This window comes from Cygnus atratus, chromosome 1 (assembly GCF_013377495.2).
Source record: "Cygnus atratus isolate AKBS03 ecotype Queensland, Australia chromosome 1, CAtr_DNAZoo_HiC_assembly, whole genome shotgun sequence".
NCBI classification, from domain to species: domain Eukaryota; kingdom Metazoa; phylum Chordata; class Aves; order Anseriformes; family Anatidae; genus Cygnus; species Cygnus atratus.
Genome location: NC_066362.1, coordinates 118,166,086 through 118,189,303, shown reverse-complemented (window position 1 = coordinate 118,189,303; position 23,218 = coordinate 118,166,086). Strand labels below are relative to the sequence as shown.

General features: G+C 43.3%; 1 protein-coding gene across 3 annotated transcripts; it reads left to right on the top strand.

Annotated features, from left to right (window-relative positions):
- The first annotated feature begins 5,053 nt into the window (after positions 1-5,053).
- On the top strand, positions 5,054-23,218 carry DDX3X (DEAD-box helicase 3 X-linked). Of its 3 annotated transcripts, none has more exons than XM_035542149.1 (17): positions 5,054-5,551; positions 7,954-8,011; positions 9,084-9,134; positions 13,745-13,868; positions 15,059-15,199; positions 15,289-15,388; positions 15,935-16,070; positions 16,491-16,576; positions 17,194-17,292; positions 17,368-17,528; positions 17,714-17,858; positions 17,950-18,094; positions 18,409-18,590; positions 18,682-18,799; positions 19,409-19,565; positions 20,187-20,314; positions 20,696-23,218. In XM_035542149.1, the coding sequence occupies exons 1-17, from the start codon at positions 5,507-5,509 to the stop codon at positions 20,776-20,778; spliced, it is 1,959 nt and encodes a 652-aa protein (XP_035398042.1). In that variant the 5' UTR covers positions 5,054-5,506; the 3' UTR covers positions 20,779-23,218. The 3 variants fall into 3 exon arrangements, with proteins under 3 accessions (XP_035398042.1, XP_050564933.1, XP_050564936.1); XM_050708976.1 differs by having other exon boundaries at positions 5,393-5,551; positions 20,190-20,314; XM_050708979.1 differs by lacking the exon at positions 13,745-13,868 and having other exon boundaries at positions 5,394-5,551.

The following is a 23,218-nucleotide window of genomic DNA, read 5'->3' as shown; positions in this document are numbered from 1 at the left end:
AAGATGCGAAACTCTTTGAAGTTTTCAAACATGCTGCAGGCATCTTTTCAGAGGATCACCCTGAATCTGCTCTTCATCAAGGCTTCCCCAGGCCATTACGTACATTCTATCAGCCTCTACTGGTCTGGGAGCGTAGGGAGACAAGGTAAGGGGAGACAGCAAGGCTTGGGTGGCAATACGCTAACAAAAGAACAGAGGAGCTCTTAATCAGGTTGTAAATTAAATACATAATGTTCATCCTAAGAAGTAGGGTTGAGGTGTACTCAGCATAGGCAGCAACAAACAAAGCACAACGTGGAGGATTTTGTAAATATGCTGTCAAATCCTGTCCAGTTTAATGATCCCATTTTTATTTCTAGCAACTTCTTTTATTCCTTAGAGTAAGATTTTGTATCAAAACAGAGAGGAAAGACTCAAACCAGAAAACCAACTGTGCATATTTTGGCTAAAACACAAGATGCAGTTCTACAGGCAACAGAAAACTCTGCCCAGATGTTCCTGAAATTCCCTGCTGACTCCCCTAGGTTTCTGTAATGTGCACTCCAGTGCATTCCTTCCCTGAGAAAATGTGGATGAGCATCCTTCACTCTCCTGTCTGTCCCTGCCTACCCGGAGAACGGGGCTGTGGCTCCACACAGGCTTCTTTAGCCCCAGCGCTGGCTGCAGGAGCTCCAGGTCCCTGTGCTACTTGCCTGGGGCTAGTAACCCCTGCTCATGTTGGATTGGCACGGGTGTCTGTGTAGCCTCCCCAGCCAAGTGGAAGGACTGCTCCCGGTGGAAAGTAAAACCCCCTTCCTGATGGTCTATTTGAGAGGCTGAAATGAGCTGGGGGTGCAGAGTGAGGTAGGGACAAAATGGGTAATGCCAGTGAAAGAAACGCTTGGATTAGGCATACAAGCTTTGCCCTGTGCACTGGGTTAAGACATGTATGGCAGGAAATATGCACTAATCTGAGGAAAGCCATTGACTGCAAAATAGCGTCCCACAGGCATTTCTCTGGGCAGCAGAGATGACAGTTTTTTTTCCTCTAGCTCTCCAAACAGACAGTTATTTTAAGTTCAGATCGGCTCCTTCATTCACTGCACTGCCTAGCATCACTAAGAGCTACAGTGGGACAGCCACAGGGACACCTCGAGGGCAGGAACAAATGGCAAGCGCTGGGAACCGCCTTCACCAGTACTGCTGCTGCGAGAAATGTCTGAAGAACCACAGCCTCCAAAATGAAAGGAACTAGGGAAGGCCATCTAATCCAATAGGCCTGGGCTTGTTTTGAAGTTAGAGGAGTGGTGCCAGTTTTAAAAATGCTTTTAATCTTATTCTGTCATGAAAATTGCCTTTACATACATTATTTAAAACTTTTCCATTCATCCAAAGTTGTGCATGCTATTGTAGGGAAATGCAGATGTTGTAGCGAAGGCTTCACTAACAGCATATCAACAGTTGCATGTGCTTCTTCTTTTCCTGGTCCTCCTCCAAATCGGTAAGGCTCTGCTCTTTGATGCCTAAAAATGTCCCTAGAAAGCTGGGAACTGATCAGATGCAACATTCAAAAATTATGCTGTTAAAGACAGATCTCTGATATTACTGAGAGGGATACAGCATTGACTAAGGACTGTTTCTCAGTTGTTCCATTAATTTGTAGCTGGACAACATTAGCTTTGCATTTTTTATTGCCCTACGTGCTTTTGAAAGTCACCCTAGCTGGCCAAAGTTGTTCAAAACCTTTTGAAGCAAAAAAAAATTTGGCAGAATTGATGCTAGATCAGGTAGTCAAAGTCAAACAGAGTATTCTGCCTATTCTCTAAGGGTTCTCATTGCTAGCCCCTCTCCCTTGTCTTGAGCACTGCTGAGAATGTCTGTGTCTGTGTGCTTCAGGCTGGGGATGTCTCTGGCCAAGGCTAGTCCTGAAGACTGGGAAGAAATATGGTATAAGAGAATGGCAATGGGGGTGGTCTACTGTGGACGGGATGGTGGACGTGCACTTAACGCATGTGGGTGGGAGGGAGGAGCCTACAGAGATCAGATGAGACTTGGCAAGATGAATGTAACAGCTATAGCATGAGCAGAGCAAGCCAAAACAAGCTTGAAGCATGGCCAGATGTCATTGGACTGCCCAGTGGAACAGATAAACATGTTTATACTGTCCAGTGAGGAGAGGGATGGACGTTCACGGAGATGACAGCTGTGGTAGAGAAGTCAACACAGATCAATAGCATCTATCTGGAGCGTCACGTGTCTTTGACTAGGAAAAGGATGGGTGAAATACCTTGTGCATCCTGCCAGACTAGCTGACAACAACCAAAACGAGACATTCATGATGATACACAATGCACAACAGATAATTCTGGTTGATTGAGAAGTAGGAGAAGCTGAAGGGGGGTGTAGGGCAGAGAATGTCTACGTGTTGATAGTTTCAAAACAGATACAGAAACTCATGTGCAAGGTCAGTGTCCATTAGCTTAGGGAAGAATATTCTAAAAGGCAGCTACAGTTTCGTAAGTGGTACTGACTTTACAACCCCAACTGATTGGTGGTGACCAGGGATACCAGGGATACTCCTGTAGTGCACAGCAACTATCTCCTCAGTCCTCAGAAAGTGGCATCTCTAGCTGTTCCGAGGCTAACAGCACAGCCTTTGAGAGCAGATACCAGATGAGAGTCTGCAGGTGGGGGAACAGAAAATCCGGAAATCCTGCTAGGATTTAAGAACTGAGTGTCCAAGCACCCGGTAGTGTCATGTTTTAAGCATTTTTGTTTGCGTGCACCATCAAAAACTTGCTGAGTTTAACAGACACGGAACACTATTCATGAGGACTCCAGTGTTAGCTAAGTGCTTGGCTCAGGTACTCGTTAGCTGCTCAACTTCCTCTAACAAATTGTCTCTGAGTCAGCTACAGGAGAATAAAAAGTGAAACTGAGAATACATAGTTCCGTCTAAAGGGGATGGTAAAATTTACTGACAAATAAAGGGAAAACTGACTTTCCTAAGCAATAGGAGCACTTGTGTGCCTGCAGAACAGGACTCCAACTTTGTAATTTGCTCTGCCTTGGGTGGACTACATTGAGGCACACCTTCAGCACGACACAGCGTGACCCATGCACATGGGCCCCTCTACAAACCTACTGCTCTATCACTTTTTGTGGATGACAGACGCACGTGGGCGCACCTGCTTTCCTGACCTCAGGCCCGGGAATTGAATTACCATGATACTTCTAAAACTTGCACAGTGACAAAGGATTAATGCCGTTTTCTAGGGTATATGAATTATATCAAACAGTGCTATTGTTTACAAAAGCTTTGCAAACATTGTAAGGATGTAGACATTGCAGGATTGTTGAGACTTTAGAATTGTCCATAAAGCTATAAGAACAAAAGGAATTAAAAGTTTTATTTGAAATTTGCTTTTAAACAACCAAACAAACCAACAAACAAATTTGGGCCTAAGTCCAACAGCAGCTTTGTTTACAATATAGATTTTTTTTTTCCTTCTAACTGATCTCAGGTAACCTTGGTGACCACACCTGCAAGCATTTAAATGATATAAATAGGTGCACCTGGGGAGGAAGTGCAGCTATAACCCTTTAACTCAAGAGTTATAGCTAGCTAAGGAAGCATTATGGAAGACCTAAGCAGAAGAATGGTAAATGATTTGTTTAAAGATGGAACTTGTCTTGTACAGTATTTGTCTTCCCCTTTTCCATAATGTGTGTGCATGCTTCTTTAAGGAGTTGTTCGTTGGTGTTTAAATTTTGTAGGATTTAATTTTTGGAATGGAAGGCCTTTGATTCTAGAGCCCCAATCTTAAGGGCAGCTATTTAGAAGAACTGTGTATTCAGGAAAAACTAAGTAAAGAAATATAAACATATATTATGTGTAAGTGTTGTGGAAACGTTTTGTCTTGCTTTTAAATTTCATAGTGAATTTAGCCATACTTCTGGAGTACGTGTCTTCCTTATAAGCTCTTGTTGAAAGAGGCAGAAACCCAAGGAGGAGAGAAATGGAGGAATAATTGCTATGTGTGCATCAAGAACAAACAAAGCTCATTTCCTTTTCCTGATGACCTAATAGCCTCTAAGTATCTTGATCCTGTCAATGTGTTTGTTGGTACTTTTACTGACCCAAGTGCAAGGCAACAGCTCTAGTATTTTCTGTGTCACTAGGCTGTGATGCAGTGGAATGGGAATAGGGGTATTTTCTTTTTTTTCAAGAGTGAAAAGTATCTTGATGCTTATTTCTAGTTTTACAGACTAGCAGTAGACATGAGTCTTGATGAGTTCAAGGTGAGGCCTTTTGCGTCTGCAATGGAATAGCTTGATAAAACAGTCACTACCTGGTCACAGGGGACCTTTGGCATCTCAGTGGATTTTGATGGCTAAACAAGGCTTTTGGGGGAAAAAAGATGAGATTTGTAGTTAACTATTGTTGACTGCCAACCCCAGCATACTGGGGCAAGTGGCTCAGTTATGTGCCAGTGGACAGATACGTACCAGAGCTGTATGCAGCCCTGGAGGCACAAGTGAATGTGTTCCTGACTTGTGTTGAGGGCAGCTGAGCTGTGACAGGACCCCCCATGAAGCATGCACAGTGGGGCCTACAAAGGCGCTCAGCTTCCTGCCATGCCCCCGCACGGGCTGCAAGAGCACCGTGCGGAAGCTTAATACCAGAGGGACACGAGGCTGGGTGAAGAAGCCCTTCCCCCGCCGACTGATGCCCCGGCTCCGGGTCTAGGTAACGCTATAACCGAAAAAAGCCCTCAGCGTGCCACTACTGGGGCCTTTCTCCTCCCCACACAGCGGTCGGGGCGCGCGCGACGCGCCCGCTGCGCCTCCATTAGGAGCTGCGGCCACAGCGCCGGCTGAGGCGCACAAGATGGCGGCGGGCGCCCGCCGGGCCGCCCACGTGACCTGGGCTACCTGCTCCTTCTAGAGGCATCGCGGCGTGGGGCCGGCGGGCTGCTCTCGCGAGAGCGCCGAACAAAGCCAGGGGGCTGGGGAGTGTGTGTGTGGGGGGGGGGCGCGCTGTAATCTCGCGAGCACTCGGGGCCGCCAGGCTGGGGAGGAGAGCGGGCCGCCGGCAGGAAACCTCGCGGTGCTCGCCGGGGGAGGCCGCGCGGGCCCGGCACGCTAAGTCTCGCGATACTTCCGGAGCGCCCTCCATCGAAGCCTGAGCTGCGGTGGTGTGTGTGTGTGTGTGGGGAGGGTGGGACGCAGATCTCGCGATACTTCCCCCCCTCCCCTTTCCCCCACTACGCCCCGCCCGGCGCACCGCGTCGGTTTCACTCTCGAAAGCCAGGCGGAGGGGGGGGAGAAGCGCAGCGTGCGCGGTTGGACAGTCAGCGCGCGGCGGCGGGCGGGCGGGGACTATATAAGGGCCGGGCCCGCGGCGGGGGGGGTTCAGTCAGGAAAGCGTTTCGTGGCGGGCGTGCGTGCGAGCGCAGCGAGCTCCCGGCCCGGCGGATCTGTGTTTCTCGAGGCGGAGCGGGGCACCCCGAGACGATCTCTCGTTATGAGTCATGTGGCGGTCGAAAATGCCCTCAGTCTAGACCAGCAGGTGGGGGGACACGGGGCCCGGAACGTGACGGGCGGGGGGGCAGGGCGCTCCGTTAACCGGACCGGGCCTACTGGGGGGGGGGGTGGGTCTGGGTGCGTGTGTGAGGCGCGGGGCTCGCCTCGCTTCTCGATCCGCGGTGCTTGCGTCGTGATTTTTTTTCCCATCCCCTTCCCTTTTTATTTTTTTTAAATTACTTTTATTTTTGTTTGTTTTAGTTCCCGCGTAGGCCCAGCCCTCGTCGCCTCTCCCCCCCCCCCGCACCGGGGGGGTTTTGTGGCGCATTCGGTTGTTGCGCAGTTACCGGCGTGCCGCGCCTCCCCTCGGTCCTGCCGGGGGGGCCGCTCCGGGGAGCTCGGGGCTTGGGGGGGGGGGGAGGAGGGTGGGTGAAAAAGGGGCCCCTCGGTGCTGCCCCGCCGGGCTCCACGCGTTGCCCCCTGCGGCCTCTTCCTCCTGGCCACGCTCCGGGCCCGGCTTTGTGTGGCGGGGGAAGCGACGATGGTAACGCTGGCGCCGGGACCCCTGGCGGCGGCAGGCGGGGAGCGGCCGGGAGTTTAAGGGGGGGGGGAGGAGGAGGAGGAGGAGGAGGGGAGGCCGGAGGAGGGGGCAGGGAGAAAGGCCCGATAAATGGCGGCCATTGTGCGCCTGACGAGCGGGGCGGGGGGCGGGCGCCGCCGCTTTGTGTCGGCAGCCCCCCTCCCCCGGCGAGGGGCGGGGGCGCTGGCGGCCGCCTTTGTTCGCGCTGCGTCAGCGGGGCTCGGCGGCCGCCTCGCCGTGCCCGATCCGATCCCCCCCCTCCCCGGGCCGGGCCGGCGGGACCCGGTGACGCAGCTGGGCTCGGAGCAGGTCCCGGCCCCTCGGTGTTGTTTGTTCCCTCGTCCCCCCCCCCCCTTTTTTTTTATCCCCCTTCTCTTCTCCCCCCCCGCGGGGCGGAGCTAAGAGCTCCAATGTGGGGGGTGCTGTTACCTAATCTTATTATTTTTTTTTTTTTTTAATTCGTGGGGGAGCGGCGGCCCGCAGGCTTCGTGCAGCCGCTGCCCCGCAGCCTTGGGCGAAGTAGGTCAGGGAGCCGGTGCCGTGTATCATTTCCCCCCCCCCCCCCCGGTGTATATCACCCCCCTCCCCCGGCGGCACGTGACGGGTGCCGGCCGCAGGATTAGCTGGGCGGCTGCGGCTGCTCCCTGCTGCGCCCAAATCCCAGCCCGCAGTGCCGGCTGCACCGCCGCACTGAGATGGCGGCCGCGCCGGGCTGAGCCGAGGCGCCATCTCCGAGAGGAGCGCTCGGCGGCCGCTGTAGGCCTGCGGGGGGGGGGGGGGGGAGACCCGGGCGGCGTTTCTGTTCTCTGCCCGGGGAGAGACGCTTGTCCACGGTGCCTAACGTCTGCTTCTGTTTACTGTCCAAACGCGTTTTTTTTTTTTTTTAAACCTCTTTTTTGATGCTCGGATGAACTGAACAGGCTGGGTTTTAACTCCCCTCTTTAAAGAGGGTGATGCAAGTCCCCTACCTATCAGGATTTTTCGGACATCTTGAAGGAATAATGCATTGGGATCTTTGGTTTGGATTCTTTCAGGTCATGTTGGGAGATGCTGCCTGCAATTGGCCTTGCATAAAATTTAGTTGCATATAAACATGTTTTTGTTTTTATCCAAGTCGGTTTCTCATCGTGCCATGTTGGTAAATAACTGCACTAAATCCATACCCAAGTTTTGTGAGTTGCCTACAGCCTTCTGCTTAAATGAGCCTGTATTATGCTTGATTGAAAACGTTTGGGTTACATACCAGGCCATGACTTGAAATACTTTTCAGTAAACTGAAGGTTGCACACACAACTTAAGAAAAGCAAACCAAAACCAGTATTTGCCAGGGTGGTTGTGGGAAGTGGTCATCTGATGTTTTGGGAACGGTAGCTGCCTCTAAAATGAAGGTGCTGATCTCCAGGTGTTAATGCAGTCTAAAAAAGATGGTTGAGTCTATGCCAATGAAGTAATACCAATTAAGTGGAGCACCTGAGCTGCAGTCTGTATGTTTCAAAAAACTGTTTAATTGGTCTCAGGATGCATTTTAATGGGATGAAAGACCATTTTAGGTTGGTGCTTAGCCTAAAGACAGTGCATTAAGCAAAAGTCAGCAGTCCTTGATTTGGCAGATGTAGGAGTCTTCTGGCCTTGCTATGAAGACACCTGAAGGTGTAGCCTTTTGGTTTTACTGCTAATGTGGTATCAAAAGACTACAGTCTTGGTTCTTTGTCTTTACAGGAGATGCAGTAGACATAAAGCAATTCCTCTGCAGCAGTAACTTGTCAGAGTTCTGCTTGCCCTTGATCAGCAGAGCTTTTTTTTTTTATCTGAGTATAAATGCATGATGCAACATGTTGATACTTACTTAGCTATCTTATTCTTTCCAGTTTTCTGGTCTAGACTTGAATTCCTCAGACTCTCAGAGCGAAGGAAGCTCTACAAGCAGTAAGTACATACAAGTTCTCAAGTTCGCAATCACCTAGGCAGTTTCCAAAAACAAGTCAGGCTTTTGTAGCAGCGAAAGTAATTTCTGAAGCCAACATTCACAGGCTTACAGGAAAATACAAGGCAGTTGCTAGAGACGCGCCTGCTTTAAAATTACATACTTGAGGTAGGCATGCTTAATTTGCAGTGATTGTGTAAATTGAATGTTCTGGTAGTGCTTTTACTTAATTATTGTGCCAACTTGAGAGAATCTGGTTTCCCAGGTTTTCTGTGGCCTCTGGTCAAACAACTGAGGCCAGTGTTTGTAGTAGTAATGTGATGACCTCTCTTCTCACAACATCCAGCTGAAGTGGGAATGTTTGAAGGGAAAATTTTAATAGTTAACTGTAGTAGTCCTAGTATCTAACTGTATTAATCTTGATTCACTGAGTATCAACTGTGTTCTGACATGCCAGGCTGAGGTATGTTAGAAGAGGGGATCTTCCAGGAACTCCCGTTCAGCTTGTGCCTGGTACATTCTGCTTTGTGTGCTGCTTAGCAGACAGATGCTTCTGGATTGTAACTGAAGAATGCTATTCAGAGGCAATTACATGTGGCTTCTGGTTAGATCTAAGCTGAACTGATTGGGATGATTACATTCAAGGGGAAGGAAAAATACTGGTAGTAATACTGTGAGTGCCAGTATTGGAATGACATAGTGAAAATCTTAAGCTGCTCAAATAACCTGGCACCAGATTAAGTCTTAATCAGTTCCAGGAAGACAGGCTTTCATCACAGATACTGTAACATCCATAAAAGGCGTGTGTGACTTGGTCAAAGAAATAGCACACGAATGTCTTTTTTTAGAGGGCAGCTAAGCAAATGAATGCAAGAACTTTGTGTTCACTGCTCCGGTCCTCTGTGAGATGTGTTAAGTGTTAATGGATTCTTGTTCAAAGATGCTGTTAAAGGCCTTAAAATTTGTGGGGCAGACATTACTGTTCTATGCAAAAGGCATTGTTGTTGCAGAGGCTGATGTCTATAAGGTGCCAGTGCCGCAATTTTGTAATGCTGTCTTTCTTTTGTCCTCTAGAAGGCAGATACATTCCTCCTCACTTACGGAACAGGGAAGCTTCAAAACAGGGTATGTATCAGAAACGGTGGCAATGCGTTTAACTGGTTCTTTGCCTGCTTCTGAACTGCCATGAGCAGTCTGTTGAAGGCTTGGACACTACTGTTAAAAGTGACTATGCAGACTGCTTAACTGTTCTACACAAAACATTGCAAACTCATCTGTTTTAGCATGCTGTTGTTGGTTTCTTTTCCAGGTTACATTTTAAGCTTGAATTCAGTATCTGATTGGCAAAGCGTCTTCCATATCTCACTAAGCAATTAACTGAGTAAAGCACGATGAAGTCTACTTTATTTGTCTAGCTATGTGATCTTGTGTATCAGTTTGAACAGATTTTGGGAGTATCTGTTTTTCTGAGGGTGACTGCAATGTGGAAAGTGTAGGAACTACCGGAGTTTCACTTTATAAATGGATGTTTTATGCAGACTTGATCCTCAGCTGGGGAGCACCTCAACCAGAACAGTTACAGATGTTGCCTTCTCCATACAAGCTATCAGAAGCTAGACAATCTAAAAGAGTAATTGCAGAAGGCAAGATTTGATGCTGTAGCCTGAAACACAAACGCATGGTTGTACACTTGCACAGAGGGGTTGTACTGAGAAAAATAACCTATATATAACGTGCACTTTCTCTAGAACAAAAGATTAAAAAATGTTCTGTGGAATGCTTCAGTGAAGTAAATGATGAATTTTACTGCAACATCTGCAACCTTTCAGAAATAGTTACTAGACATGATGACAATGCATTGTGTAGATAAAAGGGAAATGTTTCATCTAACAATTACTGAACTGCTAGCATGGAGAAACTAAAGCTTCAAGCTGTAGCATAGTGGTAAGGAATTAAAACTTCATAGTATGGCATGACTTTCATCTCATGCTTCTAAAGCAATGCTCTGGACTTTGAAGGATTCTGTTTCAGATAGTGCAAGAGGACTCTTATTTCCATTAGCATGTATTTCAATACTCTCCTCCTACGTACACCTAAAGTTTCGTTTTTCTTCTGGAGCTACTTAATGACTAAAACAAATGTTCCACTCCAGTTTTATGCTACTTGAAGAAACAGCTCAGTCTTTTGTCTTCACATGCTTCTGAGCTGTTTTCTTTATATTTAACAAAGATGTGGCCTAAAGCACCAAATGATGCCGAGCAACCTGAGAGCTGAATCTACTGGGGAAAGTGCAAGAACTGTTTGGCAGCTGTGTGCTCCTGAAGTTCCCAGTAATTTTAACGTCAAAAGTGAAAAGTCTAACAGGAAATCTGCTAGATAAACCCAGAAGGAACATGCTGGTTTCTTAAAGCAGTGCAGGAAATAAGAATCAAAAATTGGAGTTTGGTACAAGTTACAAGCCAACATTTGGCCACATTGGATACAATGGTATTTTAACCTTACATTGAGTTTCGTGCCCTGTATATATGGGAATGTCACTCAAATTTAGCTTTGCACAGAATAGAAGAAACATTAAAATGTCCTTGTGTTTTTTTTTTTTCTGGGGACTTGGAAGTGTTGGACAGCTTCCAGCTGAAAAGTTTTCTGAGAGATGGTTTAAATGTCCATATTAGAGGCTGCCCTCCAGAAAACATACTTCTGTACTGGAGGCCATCTTGCCTCACTTGATACTTGAATTCTGCTCAGTGGGTGGTGTGGTTTACCTTTAAAGTGGAAGTTAGGTAGGCGTTTGAGGTGTTCCTTTGAAACAAGAGGGGTGAATGTTGCCTTTTGTACTTGATCAACTTGGAGATAATACTAGGATCTATTCATGATGTCACTCTGGATTCTTCATTCACGACATTCTTTCAATAACTGATGTTAGGTGCTTAAATATCACCATGCAAAAAGGCAAACAAGTTACGTAATTCGTTTGAACAGGCCGTGTGCCAAATTTAGTTGGTTGTAGGCTGTCAGCTTCTGTTGGTTGGCACACTTGGTGTTTCAACTTCCTTGAAACCTTTTTGAAGACTTTATCACTGGATTCCTCCTGACTCCCTGTGATAAAAGTTCATGATAGCTACGTGGAGAAAGCCATCCAGTTCAGGGATGCACCCTGGATTCAAGCATTCAACTTGGAGCAAAGTGTGTATCAGTATGGTGATGTGAAATGGAGCTATTTTCTAGGATGATGTAAAGTATGTAACAGTTGTATACGTTGTTTACAACTAAATAGTCAGTACCTTTTTGCTGGCTGTTCTGTATATTGGCTGTATCTTGAAACCCTTGAGAACAGATTGTTCAAGGTGTGTGTGTTAGAAAGCAACCAGCAAAATAGACTTTGGATAGTAGTGGTTCTGTAATGGAGCTCTTGAAGCAGTGTTACAAGCCTAGTCACCTGATACAATTTATGGATCTAAAAATGAAACTACATGACAGAATTGTATTTCAGTAATCCAACAGGTTTCTCACAAACTAGGTCCTCCTTGACTTCCATGAAAGTGTTAGTTAAGCATTGCTGCATTCAAATGGTAAAAATGGTAAAGGAGACTTGAAAATAAATAGTTAGTTTCTGCTGTGTGTTGTTTCCTTAGACATACTCTGGAAACAACTAGTGTGTAGTTTCTAGCTTGGGGTTCTCAATTTCCTCTGTAGCTGATGATGGCTTAGTAATGCAGAGACACTATTAAAGTTGCACAATGGACTTGTGGCTAAGTAAGAAATTACTTAAGGCAGTGGACTTAATTATTTAAAAATATCTGTTTGTTCTCTGTTCTACCTGAAAAGTTAGTATCCTCATGATTACATAGGTGTTGGCTGAGGAAGCAGGCTAAAGGGTCTAGAATACTTACTTAAAACATCCTGAATATTTCTGTTCAAAAAAAACCTTACCGTGCTTTCATGATCTGTTAGGTAAGCTTAAGCTTTTTCCATACACCTAGATATCTGCCTCTATCATAATACTAATAACGTCAGTTTTGTACCTGGGAGCAGGACAACACAACTGCAGGAAATCAGAATGCATTAAAAAAATTCATTTAAACTGGTGAAAAGCAAAATAGCCATTAAGTAGTCCAAGCTACAGTAGATGGAGCTCAGTATGCAAGGCTGCCTGCTCTGAAGTATGTTTACTTCCCTGAGCTTCACTTGGTAATACTAAAGTGCCTTGTCTTACTGCTTTCTCATTGCACTTCTGGAAGCTGCTCTTGGATATTTAGTCTGACCTGATCTATAAAGATCAAGGAGTAAATGTTAAGAGTTACTTTTTCTTTATTAAAACAATCTATTGCTTCTGCGTGTGGCAGCTTTTCAAGTAAGCTGACAGTGATTGGCGTTAGAGCATTATAAATGTGACCTAAAATGCTGATTGAATAGCGTGGCAACTACCACTTCTCATAGGTGCAAGAACTACAAAAATTGATTAGGAGTTCATTAACTTATTGAACTCCAAAATTACCTCTTGGGGAGAAATACGTACTGAATGGAATCTGTGCACATCTTTGATAAAAATCAAACTATGCACAACAGTCTGGAAGTGAAATACGTGTCCCTAACTGTTAAGAATGGTACATGTGTGTGTTCACAACTTGGGTCTAGACATTGCTGTGCGAGCTTAAGGAAAACTACGGTGAGTTACCAGCTTACACTGCTGCAGATTCAGAAAACTGGGAAGGTAAATAAATAAGCCTACTTGGTATGCTGTTGGGAGTATAAAATGGACTCCTTTCTGAAACTTCAGACTTGAAAGGTCTTTGTATAGTGTAGTGCAGAGTCAGCCCAATTTTCTGGATCCAGGCACTAACAAAAAACATCTAGATCTTTCTAAGATCACTCTGTCAGTACCACTACTGTTAAGCTTGCTCAGCAGGAAGGTACACTCCCAGATTTTTAGTATGTTTTGGAAGTAACTCATGCTAAAGCTTGCATTAATGAACGATTATTTTATTCCTTATCTTCTGCCTCTAAATATGAAGTTTTTCTAGTCCTTAAGGGTGAACTGTCTTTGGAATAATTTTGTTAGTTGCTTTCGTTTTGTCTGGCACAAAAATCTTCATTGGCTTTGTTTTTGCAGAGCTCGTGAAAAAGCATGCTCACTGATAGGAGTGATAACTATATTAAACTTCACTTATTCTCTCTGCATCCCACAGTTGAGACTTTAGGTCTTACTTTTAAATTTGTGAGGGTTGAACTGTGGATCAAATTTTGTAAGTGAGGTCCTTGGTCTAGTGCCAAAACACTTCTCAATGTTCTACAGTTCCATTAATCTCTTCGTTTGTATTGAAGTTGCAGAGAAAATGTAGAGCTAGGGTTCTGAATGCTTGAAAGCATCTTAATTTTTTTCTGATACACTTGAGGTCCTGGTTCTGTGTTACTTCAATTATTGCTATCAGAATGCAGCCATGCATATAATGGGTTCAGTTTGTACCTATTTAATGTAAATAGAAACATGAAATAATTAGAACAAGAAAGCGTGTGAGGCCTTACACAATTCAGAATCAATCCCCCAGCCATATTAGCAATTTGGCTAAATCAGTATTGGCAATGAGTAATGTTTAGTGCCTAAGTCTTCTACTTGTATGTCTTCCTTTTTTAATCATGTAAGATAAAAAGTTCAGTGAAGACTTACTGGCTGGACTTAGTTCTTGTAAAAGCCTGGACTGTGTAATGTATGGCTAAAATATGTTTTTCCCCACTAGGTTTTGATAGTGGTGGCTGGAGTTCTAGCAGAGACAAGGATGCATACAGCAGCTTTGGCGTACGGTCTGATCGTGGAGCAAAATCAAGCTTCTTTGACCGTGGAAATGGATCAAGAGGAGGAAGGCAAGTGCCTATTTGTATGGGCTTTGCATTCTAAGTCTGTCTCTGTTCTAGTAGTACACCTGTGATCTTGCTGGAAAAAGCAGTTTTAAGTGTGGTTCTAGGATAAGGTACAAGGAACCTGGGAGGGGGAGAGAGATGCGAGAACCGTGTTTAAAGCTACAGGAATTCAAGGAGGGTGAGCTTGCATGTGTCGGAAGATGTGCCCTATAGCTTACCACCAGCCACTTACTGCAGCTGTAATGACTTGCTGACTTTCCATTTCACCAAAAAGGGCTACATGGGTGGATACTGTCAGGAAACAATTTAAGAGATGTTGGGAGCACAAGATACATCAGAACTGATTTTTATTTCAATATTTTTTTTCCATGTTGAAAGTGTAGTTAATAAAACTGGGTGAGACTCTTGCAGGTTCTCTGCCTTATTTGATCAGTCTTACACACATCATGCGTTGTATGCACAAGTGTGGTGAGAGTGACCTTTATCGACTAGTAAGGCTGATGCTAGTATCCAGACTTTTCTCAAACATGATTTACCAGACCAAAAACTAAACAGTTGAGGTAAGGATGTTTTTCACCTTCTTTCCAAGCTAGTAAGTGAGCTCCCTCTTCATAAAATCGGTAATGTGACTTGTAATTGAGGGACTTAGTTTGATCATGTATGTGGTGGGGGAGTAGAAGAACAAATTCAAGCACTTCAGGGTTTTGTCTGGACTTGGGAGGCAAATGTAATGTGAGGCACAGAGAAGGGGGGTGGTACCAAACAATATCTTACAAGAGGCTCCCTGCAAAAAAAAGACTGAGAAACTTCAATTGCAGCTTTATAGGCAGATGACTACTTTAAAGTTAAACTTAAAAAAAGAAAAACAACAAAACAACCCTCAAGCCCTAGTTTATTTTGATACGTTTCATTGTGTTAAGCTAAAACCCAACTCCTAAGCTATAATAGGAACAAACTTCCCTGTCCAAAACAGGATGGATGTGAACTAGTCAGATATTGATACATAGTCCTCGTTTCAGTTCCTAGGTCAATGTATGAGTACAGATCACCTGATCACTCAGATTGTTCTATGGTCATGTATCTAATATACAGACCACACTCCACTAGGTTACAGTAGCTCTGACTTTCCTTGCATGTCATAAAAATCCTGGTGTCCAGGAACAGTGGTCTAATAATACTCTTGCTGTACTTAGATATGAAGAGCGTGGAAGAGGCAGCGACTATGATAGGAGTGGCTTTGGTAGATTTGACCGTGGTGGAAATAGCCGCTGGTCTGACAAATCCGATGAAGATGACTGGTCAAAGCCTCTTCCCCCAAGTGAACGCTTGGAACAGTAAGTACTGGAATGGTGTAAATCCATATGATGGGGGGGGGGCTGGTTGATTTATCTAATAAGTAAAACACCATCTCTTCTGCTTTTAGGGAGCTCTTTTCAGGAAGCAATACTGGCATTAACTTTGAGAAGTATGATGACATTCCTGTTGAAGCAACAGGCAGCAACTGTCCTCCACATATTGAAAGTGTAAGTGCTTTGTTTAATTTGATGTACTTAATCTGCACTGTTCTGAACATGAAACATGTCATACTGCCTTAAGTTCAGGAAGCAAGAGAAACCTTGTCTTGACTCTCTACAGCTAAGGTCTCTTTTCAGAAATTCAGATTAGGTATAATGAACAAGACAAAGGAGAAGTCGTATAAGCTTGTTTGGTTAACGCTTCTAGTTCATTTAACTGTGATGTGCCTTTAAACAGCAAGTGTGTAAAGAAGTAGAAGTGCTTTGAGGTGATAGGGTGTTGCAGCAATTGCTAAAGCATGGACACTGTCATGTCTTAAGCATATAGGCTTGTGTTGCCTGTACTCAAGGTTTGGCTGGCTTTTTAAGAGTTACTTACATGATAACGGCACTAAGTAGATATCTTATGTCTTGTAACTAACTCCTGAGTATTTGTGACCTTAAGTTCTGTAGTAAGAAATACAAACAGAAGCTACTTTATGAAAGACTGTGGATGGAATAACCTCTTCATTCAGGGAAGGATCCCCTACTTAAATCTTTGAAAATATCTTACAGTTCAGCGATGTTGACATGGGAGAAATTATTATGGGAAACATTGAGCTTACACGTTACACCCGTCCTACTCCAGTCCAGAAACATGCAATACCTATTATTAAAGAAAAGAGAGACTTGATGGCCTGTGCTCAGACAGGTAAGTTTGTAAATTCTTACTGTTCAGTCTCAATAGGTTCAATAGCTTTTGTATTCCTTGAGTTGTTGGTGAGAGATGTGGTCTGTAAGGCAGTAAACTTCTTGTCCAAAATGTACCTGTTGTATTGGAAACTATTAGCTTAGTCTTGCTAATGCATTAGATGTGGCTTGACTGGTTTTACATTTTATCCTTGGAGAGATGTTAATAGCTTAAATCCCATTCACTTCAGGGTGTTGCAATGTTGAACGAGTCTTCTCGTAAATGGCTTCCTCTGGGTGAATAGTGCGTTCCAGTAGCATGGGCAGTATCCCTACATCTAATGCAGATATTGCTGGGAATGTTAATGATGCAGGATTAGGCGCAGTATATGGCAGTAGTTTTGAAAATAACTCCCTAATAATACTAAATTGTATCTAATAGGGTCTGGGAAAACGGCTGCGTTTCTTCTACCAATATTGAGCCAGATCTATGCAGATGGACCTGGTGATGCTTTGAGAGCTATGAAGGCAAGTATTTTAGTAATCCTGGAGAAGCTAAGACCAGTATATTTTTGTCATACGCTGTTGTCTGCTATTGAACACAGCAGCTGGGCTATAATCATTTTGGTTACATAAAGCAAGTTTCTCACTTTCAGTGTTCTCTCAGCAAAGTATGGGCTGTGGAGCAACCTGTTGCTTTTTTTCCCTACCTAAGGAGTTGTAAACGTTTTTGCCTACGTAATTATGTGCATCAAGATGCTTTGTTGCTTAAGCTTTAGGAACGCTTCCTTGCTGCAGAAAACTATTTGGTCATGCATCACATGTCTACGTTGCAGTGACTTCAGGATAGGAAGAAGTAGGCTTTTTGGTGTTCTGTGGCTAGGATTTCTCTTACATAAGTTATGGATGACTGCAGGTTGTAGAGGACAAGCTTTTGCAGCTGTGTTGCTGTTAACATATTAACCAACAGCTTAATCTTGGGCCCTGCAGCAGGGCAGAGTCTTGAGAGGCAGTGCTCTAAAACAGTTGACTCTCAGACATGCATAATTCCCTGTTAAGAGAAGCTCAGTAACCTTAGATAGCTATTACAAAAGCAGTGTTGTAATTCCACTTGTAGCTGGGGTACTAATTGCAATTTGTTTCAGGAGAATGGAAGGTATGGACGCCGTAAGCAATATCCAATCTCACTGGTCTTGGCCCCAACTAGAGAACTGGCTGTACAGATTTATGAGGAAGCCAGAAAGGTATGTCTAGGAGCTCATCATTAAAGTATAGTGTAAAATGTAGTTTTTGTAGAGCTAACTTACCTTTTTTTATAGTTTGCATATCGTTCCAGAGTTCGTCCCTGTGTTGTGTATGGTGGTGCAGACATCGGTCAGCAGATACGTGACTTAGAACGTGGATGTCACTTGCTTGTGGCAACTCCAGGGCGACTGGTTGATATGATGGAGAGGGGAAAGATTGGACTGGATTTCTGCAAGTAAGTGAAGAGATTGTGTCCATATCCTCATGAGTTGCCGACAGGAAAGTCTCCGAGTGAGATCTGGAGAAGATAACACTTAATATCTAGCTTTCAAACTGTAAATACCTAGTTGAGACATGTAGTCCAATGTCCGTATTTGGTTACAGCTTAAAAATCACCTTAAAAACCCTCTTATTTTTTAGATACCTAGTGCTTGATGAAGCTGACAGAATGCTTGATATGGGTTTCGAACCTCAAATTCGTCGAATCGTTGAACAAGATACTATGCCGCCGAAGGGGGTGCGTCATACCATGATGTTCAGTGCGACTTTCCCCAAGGAAATCCAGGTACTTCACAAGTTCAAATATCTTAAGACTGTAATTTCACCTCTGTAAGGGGGGAAAAAATACTGATATTTTTTTCCTTCCCTTTCTTTAGATGCTTGCTCGTGACTTCCTTGATGAATATATCTTTCTGGCTGTTGGCAGAGTAGGTTCTACATCTGAGAATATCACACAGAAAGTAGTGTGGGTGGAAGAGTCAGACAAACGATCATTTCTGCTTGACCTGCTAAATGCCACAGGTAAAGACTGGCTTCAAATAAGCAAATACTGGAATATTAAGATGAGGCAAATCTGACGGTGCAGGTAATGAGAACTTCCATTGAGTAGGGGAAGGAAAAGATTACCTTTTTTTGCATTTGTTTTGTGCAAGGCGCTCATTGTATGATGACTGAGTGGCTTTTAAGTAGATGCAAACTCTCTGGAAGATCTCATATTACCGGTTTAGAACAAAGAACAAATGAGAGCAGACAACTGAAATTGCCTTTTTCTAGGTAGTGAAGCTAAGTATTTGTACTGCCTTTCTTTTGCTAACTTGTGGTTGTTTTATTGTTAGGCAAGGATTCCTTGACTCTGGTGTTCGTGGAAACTAAAAAGGGAGCAGATGCTCTTGAGGACTTCCTCTACCATGAAGGATATGCCTGTACAAGTATACATGGAGATCGCTCTCAAAGAGACCGAGAGGAAGCACTGCATCAGTTCCGTTCGGGCAAGAGCCCAATTCTTGTTGCCACAGCTGTAAGTGAAAACTCTGAAGCTTGAGCCAGTAGGCATGTTAGGCCACTTCTGGAATTTTTAATCCATTTGATTTGATCTTCTTAACCACTAGGTAGCAGCAAGAGGACTGGATATATCAAATGTAAAGCATGTCATAAACTTTGACTTGCCAAGTGACATTGAAGAATACGTACATCGTATTGGTCGTACAGGCCGTGTAGGAAATCTTGGTAAGTACAGACAAGGTTTCATACCTAACTTGCTAGGTGCAGTACTACTGGCCAAGTGGCACACTGAAACTACAGAGTGCTTGAGAAAAGCCTGTGTGCCTTCTGTGACCAGGCAATATAGCTAGTAAACTGTACAGTACTGGGTACAGCTTTCCTTCATAGGAAGTCTGGAGGTGTTTAGCTATTGAAGTGCTACTGAAATCTAATGTTTGTGAAGTGGTGACATCAGTAAGTAGTATCTTGGTGTCACTTGTGTCTGTTAAATCAAGCAACGCTTCTACGTTATGTGGATGGACTTCAACCATTGTCCATACAGTGTGGAAAGTAACCGGTTCTTTCAGCTAGGGACTCCGCTGTTCAGTGAAGTTCTGATGCCACATGTAAGCTTGGTATCTTCTGTGTCCATCAGTAGGTAGCAAGGGCTTGTGCGAGCGTTTAGGGTGGAGTAATGGTAGTAAACAGCTTTCTCTTCAGATAATTCTCGTGTTCTCAAGCTTGACTATGGTGAGCATACTGTACTTGCCACAGCCACAAGTGGGATATGGAATGGGATTAAGTGCTATAGTGTATCTGCTTTGTGTGGGGTTAAAACTGAATATTTACTTCTAGGTCTTGCCACCTCATTCTTCAATGAGAGAAATATAAACATCACCAAGGACTTACTTGATCTTCTCGTTGAGGCTAAGCAGGAAGTACCATCTTGGCTGGAAAACATGGCTTATGAACAGCATCACAAAGGGGGTGGCAGCCGCGGGCGATCTAAGAGGTAATGATCAGAACTGATCTGGCTAAATATATTCTTCCCCTGTTGTGAGAGGCAGTCCTGTGAGTTGTTTTCAGTGTAAAAATACAGTTAATGTCTGAGGAAAGACAAGCCAGTGCTGTATAAATAGAAGTCAGGTGCATCATCAGAAGGTGACAGTTTAATATCTGTCTTAATTTAGCTAGTGTGATTTGACCTCATGGATTTTTTGCTGTATTTTCTTCAGAAGCATGCTTTTAGGATGGTTTTTCTCTTCTACATTATTAGAAGGTGGTCATAAGTGCATCCCTTGAACTAATTATAGATGACCTAATTATAGGCTCAGGAATTCTGTGGAACAGATGAGGTTGCATCAAACCTCATGAGGACCTGAGAAAGTAACTCTTGTTGTGTAACATGTCAAGTTCAACGTGACCTTGTTTGAACAGTAAATTTCCCTTAGCTATACAGAATGCCGTTTCCCAGATAGTGTTGGGATGCTCGCTAAGAAGCGCACTGAACTCAGCAGTGGTTGGCCAGCTTTAATGTGAATTGGAGAAATGTTTGTACTTTGATCTCAATGTCTGCAGTGCTTAAAACATGACAAACTTTTACTCAAGTGTCTTTTTCTTTTCCTCTATACAGCAGTAGATTCAGCGGAGGATTTGGTGCCAGAGACTATCGAACAAGTAGTGGTTCTGGTAGCAGTAGCTTTAGCAGCAGCCGATCAACCAGCAGCCGCAGTGGAGGAAGTGGCAGCAGAGGATTTGGAGGTAAGAAAAAGAACAGGGTAGTCATAAAAACAGATGTAAAATGCTTGATAGTAAAACTTCTGGAGGTGTAATGTAAAATGCTTGATAGTAAAACTTCTGGAGGTGTAATAAAGCAAAAATTGCAGTAAATACTAGGTCACTTGGTGCTTGCTATGCAAAGCTTCAGTATCTATTGGGTCTGTTAGCACAACTTACCTGTATTTGATTAGTTTGATAGGACCTCTTTTTCCTGTGGTTTGGTTTGCATTTGACAGTGCTTTTGGGTGGGCTTTCTTCTGTAGGTCATAGATGTCTAATTTGTGCCCCGGGCTTTTTCTTTTGTGAAGGCTCAAGTTGTCTTCAGCAGGTTAATTAAGCATCACTTTCTCTTGCCTTTCATAGGTGGTGGTTATGGAGGCTTCTACAACAGTGATGGATATGGAGGCAACTATAACTCCCAGGGGGTTGACTGGTGGGGCAACTGAATCTGCTTGCAGCAGATAACCTACCAAACAAGCTAATATGGAAACCACATGTAACTTAGCCAGACTATACCTTGTGTAGCTTCAAGAACTCGCAGTACATTACCAGCTGTGATTCTCCACTGAAATTTTTTTTAAGGGAGCTCAAGGTCACAAGATGGAAACAAAGGAACAAGTAGCCCTATCTTGAAGGTGGTTTTGAAGACTCTATTGCTGTAGTCAGGATTAACTCCCCTCCCACCCATCCCCACCCAGAAACTGCATTTATAATTTTGTGACTGAGGATCATTTGTTTGTTAATGTACTGTGCCTTTAACTTTAGACAACTTTTATTTTGATGTCCTGTTGGCTCAGTAATGCTCAAGATATCAATTGTTTTGACAAAATAAAAATTACTGAACTTGGGCTAAAATCAAACCTTGGCACACAGGTGTGATACAACTTAAACAGGAATCACTGATTCATCCATAATATTACAAAGAAAAACTTATGCGGTAGCCTGCATTAGGGCTTTTGGTATCTGCAGATTTGAAAAATAAAACATCTTGAAGCATATCAATGCAATTAGTTTCTAATGTGGCAAAACTGTACTAAGTTAAAGTTCTGATTTGCTCACTCTATCCTGGATAGGTACTTAGAACCTGATAGCCTTTAATAAAGCCATTCCAGTCATGATGAGATGATGTATGGATACATGCATACATTAAAAGCACTGTTTTTGAAGTTAATGCAAGTAAATACAGCAATTCCTTTTTCAATATTTAGGCAGATCATTAATGTGAGCTAGCCAAATGTGGGCAGAATATTACAGGGAACGTTTAAAGGTCTGATAACTTGAAATAGTTTTTAGGAGAATTCATCTATTTAGACTTTTTAAAATGCCTGCCATATGAAATTGAAATGGTAGAATGGCTGACCATGGCAGTGATTGGTCCTCCTTAAGGGCCTGACTGAATTTTTGGTCTAATAACGCATGCTAGTGTTGATGTTTTTTGGTCAAGAGGGTATGAACAGGAAGAATTATGCAGCAGGCTTTATTTTAATGCAGATTCACATTACTCTGTTCAAGCTGCGTGGAGATGTTAAACTGGCTTACTGTAGACTTTGTAAAATGGCTCCAGAAGAGTAACAAACAAACCTGAGATCACAGAGGTTGGAAATGTACATAAACTGCACAAGGTTTCAATTCTGCTATTAAAGTGCAGTTTTAGTCAGTTTTAGTTGCATAGGTTTCCATTGTATTTATAGTCTGTTTATGCTAAATCTGGCCAAAGATAAGTATTGTCCACCAGAAAAATGCCTCTGCCACTTGGAATTTCTGTGCTGACTTTGTGGCCAGAGCAGTTAACAACTCTAATCTACAGTGGCATAGGAAAATGGCAAAAATCTCCTAAAGTGCAATAGATTTTTTCAAGTGTATTGTGCCTTGTTCTAAAACTTTTATTAAGTAGGTGCACTTGACAGTATTGAGGTCATTTGTTATGGTGCTATTTCAAGTCTAGGTTTAGGCCCTTGTACATTTTGCCCATAACTTTTTACAAAATACTTCTTTTATTGCACATTCAGAGAATTTTATATATGTCTTGTGTGCGTGTCCTTAACTTCCAATCTTATTTTGTCTCTTGGAGATTGAACGCAGCTTGTTTAAGGAGAAGGAAATAGATTCTAAAACTTATTTGGGACCATGGGAATGATAGCTGGGAAGAAAACTATTTGCACACGACAGATTTCTAGATACTTTTTGCTGCTAGTTTTGTGTAATATTTATTGAACATTTTTGACAAATATTTATTTTTGTAAGCCTAAAAGTGATTCTTTGAAAGTTTAAAGAAACTTGACCAAAAGACAGTACAAAAACACTGGCACTTGAATGTTGAATGTCACCGTATGCGTGAAATTATATATTTCGGGGTAGTGTGAGCTTTTAATGTTTAAGTCATATTAAACTCTTAAGTCAAATTAAGCAGACCCGGCATTGGCAGTGTAGCCATAACTTTCTGATAGTAAAACAAAAATTGGCAACTTAAAATTAAACATGCCAAGGTTTTGATACACTTGTCTTAAGATATTAATGAAACACTTCTAAACACTGATGTGAAGTGTCCAGATTCTCAGATGTTTGTTGCGTGAGTTTTGTTTAGTTGTGTGTTTTTTTTTCAGTGAATGTCTGGCACATTGCAATCCTCAAACATGTGGTTATCTTTGTTGTATTGGCATAATCAGTGACTTGTGCATTTTAGCAAGTTTTATCAGCCAGCAATATTTTCAGTTCAGATACAAGGATTCAAAACAATATGCAAGAATGGATTTAAACTTGCTGAATGTGAAAATTGAATTTCAAGTCACTGTAGGTTTAGAATTGCTTATTGTATTAGTTTAGATGCTAGCACTGCATGTGCTGTGCATATTCTTGATTTTATTAAAATAAAAAAGTTGAACTGCA

Coding starts and splice junctions, on each gene's coding strand:
- DDX3X (XM_035542149.1), top strand. CDS start 5,507: ATGAGTCATGTGGCGGTCGAAAATGCCCTCAGTCTAGACCAGCAG. Junction 17,529..17,713: donor ATTGGACTGGATTTCTGCAA/GTAAGTGAAGAG, acceptor CTTATTTTTTAG/ATACCTAGTGCTTGATGAAG. Junction 17,859..17,949: donor CTTTCCCCAAGGAAATCCAG/GTACTTCACAAG, acceptor CCCTTTCTTTAG/ATGCTTGCTCGTGACTTCCT.